General features: G+C 35.9%; 1 protein-coding gene across 1 annotated transcript; it reads left to right on the forward strand.

Annotated features, from left to right (window-relative positions):
* Positions 1–562: 562 nt before the first annotated feature.
* On the forward strand, positions 563–1,808 carry LOC122593165 (glutathione S-transferase APIC-like). The gene is made up of 3 exons (XM_043765536.1): positions 563–822; positions 937–985; positions 1,099–1,808. Exons 1-3 carry the CDS (start codon positions 676–678, stop codon positions 1,545–1,547), a joined length of 645 nt encoding a protein of 214 aa, XP_043621471.1. The 5' UTR covers positions 563–675; the 3' UTR covers positions 1,548–1,808.
* Positions 1,809–3,527: the final 1,719 nt, after the last annotated feature.

Genomic DNA, 3,527 nt, shown 5'->3' on the forward strand with positions numbered 1-3,527 from the left:
CGGTCCGAATGATTAAACTAGAAACCGGCCGTCATGTGATTGGGTTGATCAAATTGGTTAAACAGACACAAAATTTACTAGTTGGTTTTGTATCGAAATGGTTGCATTGGTTGAACCAGTAGAGTAGGTCGTAGGTGAACCGTTTCAGTGTGGAATCATGACCGGACAAAAGGCACAGGGAGAAAGTAATGTCTCCCGATAGTGTAGATTTTACCATAGCTATACGTTACATATAATTAAAAAAATAACTAGCTTAAAACGAGGCATACATTAAAATAAAAGTTATGGTTGTATGGGGTTCATAGATGATCACGTTTGATATAAAAATGGCAAATTTTTGTAGAAGATAAAAATTATCAACTATTTTGGAGATAGTACGTACGTAATATAGTTCTAGAAGTTTGTAAAATAGAATTTATCTTCAAAATAAACGTTTCTCAAACAACGTAACATAGTCTCTAGAAGGTATAGTAGCTAGCTAAGCTCTACAACTACAATCTCCATGCTTGTGATCTCTACATTACATACCTTATTTATATATCCATTTCATTTTCAAATCTTCCCATCTCATCATCACTTATATTTTATATATAAATATAAATATATATATATATATAGCTCGATCAGCTCCAACATACATTAGTTATATAATTTGATTTCAACAACTACGTACCCATGGCTATCAAAGTGTATGGTTCCATGTATTCAGCTGCAACTCTTCGTGTCCTGCTTTGCCTTGCAGAGAAGGATCTTGATTTCGAGCTCATTAACGTTGATCTGGCCTCCGGCGAACACAAAATGCCTCACATGCTTGCACGCAATGTAATTAATTACTCACCATATATATCTAACTTTTATTATATCATTCGTTCATTATTTGAGTAAATTAATGCCTTTTCACTTTTGCTAATGTATTATATGTATCTATATATGCAGCCATTTGGCCAAATTCCGGCATTTGAGGATGGTGATGTCAAACTCTTTGGTACGTAATATGTAGTCAATACTTTAACTAAAATTTAGGCAAAAATGCTCACATTTTGTACCAGGGGAAACGGTAGTGATAATGACATTAAATGTAAAACTTTAAATTTGCAGAATCAAGGGCAATATCACAATATATATCCACAAAATACGCCGATAGGGGGACAGAGCTGATAAACAAGGATCCAAAGAAGGCGGCAGAGGAATCAGTGTGGATACAAGTGGAGTCCTTAAAATTTGAACCCGTGATGGGGGCCTTGGCTTGGGAGCTACGCATGAAGCCGTTGTTACTTGGAATGAAAGGCGACAAGGCAATCGTGAAGAAGGAGAAAAAGGTGTTGGAGAACTTGCTGGATGTGTACGAAGAACGGCTGAGAGAGAGCAAGTATGTCGGTGGAGATAGCTTCTCCTTGGCAGACATGTACCACATTGTGTTGATCAAGTTCTTGATGGACACCGAGATACGAGAGGTGTTCGATGCGCGATCGCATTTGAGCGCATGGGTTAAGAGTCTTTTTGCCAGGCCTGCTTGTGTGAAGGTTTTTGGTGTGCTTGCTCACTGAACCTGAACACCTTTATGATGTTGTACTTTGTGGTTGGATTGTTGTAACCTTGGCCGGCCACCCGACACTGACTCATGGTCAACATATTCCATTGTTTAATTTGGTGAAAGTGTTCCTTTCAATAAAAACAAACTTATGTTAGGTGAAAGTCTTCTTTTTCTGGCATGTAGCATGAAATAAGTCAATTATATTTGCTTGTTCACGTTCTAAAGCATACATTTTATATGTTGGAATGAATCACTTCGATCCCATTTGATTCTATATTTCTATACTACAATTTGTTTTACCTAAAACTTCCATTTATACAATTTGTCTTAATATTAAAAAAAAGGGAACTAACTAAAACTAGATATTACCATTAAGAGAGTAAGAGTTTTGGGAATGTCGTCTTGAATCAAGACGCTACTATGGGGATGTGATCAAACGGAGACGACCTCGAGCTATGAACCTAGAGGTTGGGAAAATGGTTGGGTGAAAACAAAGTGAAATAGACTTGTTTGGTATGAAAAGGTCTGCTAAGTAATGATAGACCAATGGTTGATGGCATTAATTACTAAATGGTTCACATCACCACAACAGGTGATGAGAAGCATCAGCGTCACATCAATGCCGCCACTTAACATACTCATTAAATCCGTAACATTAACCATATCATATCATGTTTTTATGTTAAAATGTAGTAATACTTATAAAATAAATGACCCCATTAACCCCAACTACCTTTTAAAGTGGAACGAACAATCTTGACATATCCACCCCATAACCACATTATTCTTGTAATTGTCGACCACTCGACCTCTCAATGACCCCGCCACCCCGGTGGAATTACTTCTACCTTGTTCACCCTTCACCATCACTAACACTCGTGTGCGTTATTTAGATTTGAGAGCAACCTTAATTTGAAAGCTACCCGTATAAATCTTTGTTTGGTACTTTTCATATTTTAATGTCCATGGACTTACTACTGGAGCCTCTTCTTTTATATATAACTTTTACGTGTACATTTTTCAAATTTTCCGTACAAAAAATGATAAAAGGATGTCAAAATTCTTATAACATCTGCTCTTCAACTGTTACACATTTGTCTCATTTAAGCTAAAATCGCATTATGAAGTTCATTCTTGGGGATGATTTGACATACTAGCTGCTGCATGTCTAATTAGGTGTATAATGGCTATTCTAAATGACTTGCTGTTCATATTTAAGCATTCATTCAATCACCTTGTTTAATTGTCTTTCCTTATAATGACATAAATGTGTTACGTAGGCTTTTTGGTTATACATAAAGGGTAAAATCAAGACCAGTAGTTAATAAGAAGCAGATTTTTGAAACTATGATGCTACAACAAGTATATGCATTTGATATGACAATGTTGTGGAAAAACCCTCTGTATGTCTAAAAAATGTAACTTGAGACAAATCAATATTCATGTTGTAATTAACTTGTGTTTTTATCTATCATTCACCAGGACATTCCTAAGATCATAATATAATGCAAATGAGATTATGAGAAAGATGTTTGCCAGATCAAAATTTTTCTTAATTGTATCATAAAACTGTAAGTTTGATAGTAAATAGATAGATATCATGAAAATTAGGAATAATTGGTTTACCTTGAAGTATTTGGATTTGGTATTTGGTATTCGGTGAAGTCTACAACCTTTCATTAAAGTCCAATACCGTCATTGCCAAAATGTGTTAGGAGCGAGCCAGACAATGTGAATCTGTACGTAAGACTAATAGCTGAACATGTAGTTGGGTTCCAACGAAGAGACTCGGGGGCCACTCTTGATCCCTCTTACATTCAACAAAACCTGAGCTCTCTCCAATTCACTCCATTTTTCCCATATCAGTGTACAAAGTACACAATATATCATAGCAAGTGCGGTTATTTCCAAGTTTCCATGAGCTCTACAACCAGCAAGAAAAGCTTTCTATACACTTTTAATAGGCTCAAAAGGCATTTCATTTATCACTTCC

The sequence above is a fragment of the Erigeron canadensis genome, chromosome 3 (assembly GCF_010389155.1).
Source record: "Erigeron canadensis isolate Cc75 chromosome 3, C_canadensis_v1, whole genome shotgun sequence".
NCBI lineage: Eukaryota > Viridiplantae > Streptophyta > Magnoliopsida > Asterales > Asteraceae > Erigeron > Erigeron canadensis.

Bases quoted from the DNA above. Each gene is read 5' to 3' on its own strand.
- LOC122593165 (XM_043765536.1), top strand. From the start codon at position 676: ATGGCTATCAAAGTGTATGGTTCCATGTATTCAGCTGCAACTCTTCGT. The intron at 823-936 runs GTAATTAATTAC...CTATATATGCAG, and splicing joins CTCACATGCTTGCACGCAAT to CCATTTGGCCAAATTCCGGC. The intron at 986-1,098 runs GTACGTAATATG...TTAAATTTGCAG, and splicing joins TGGTGATGTCAAACTCTTTG to AATCAAGGGCAATATCACAA.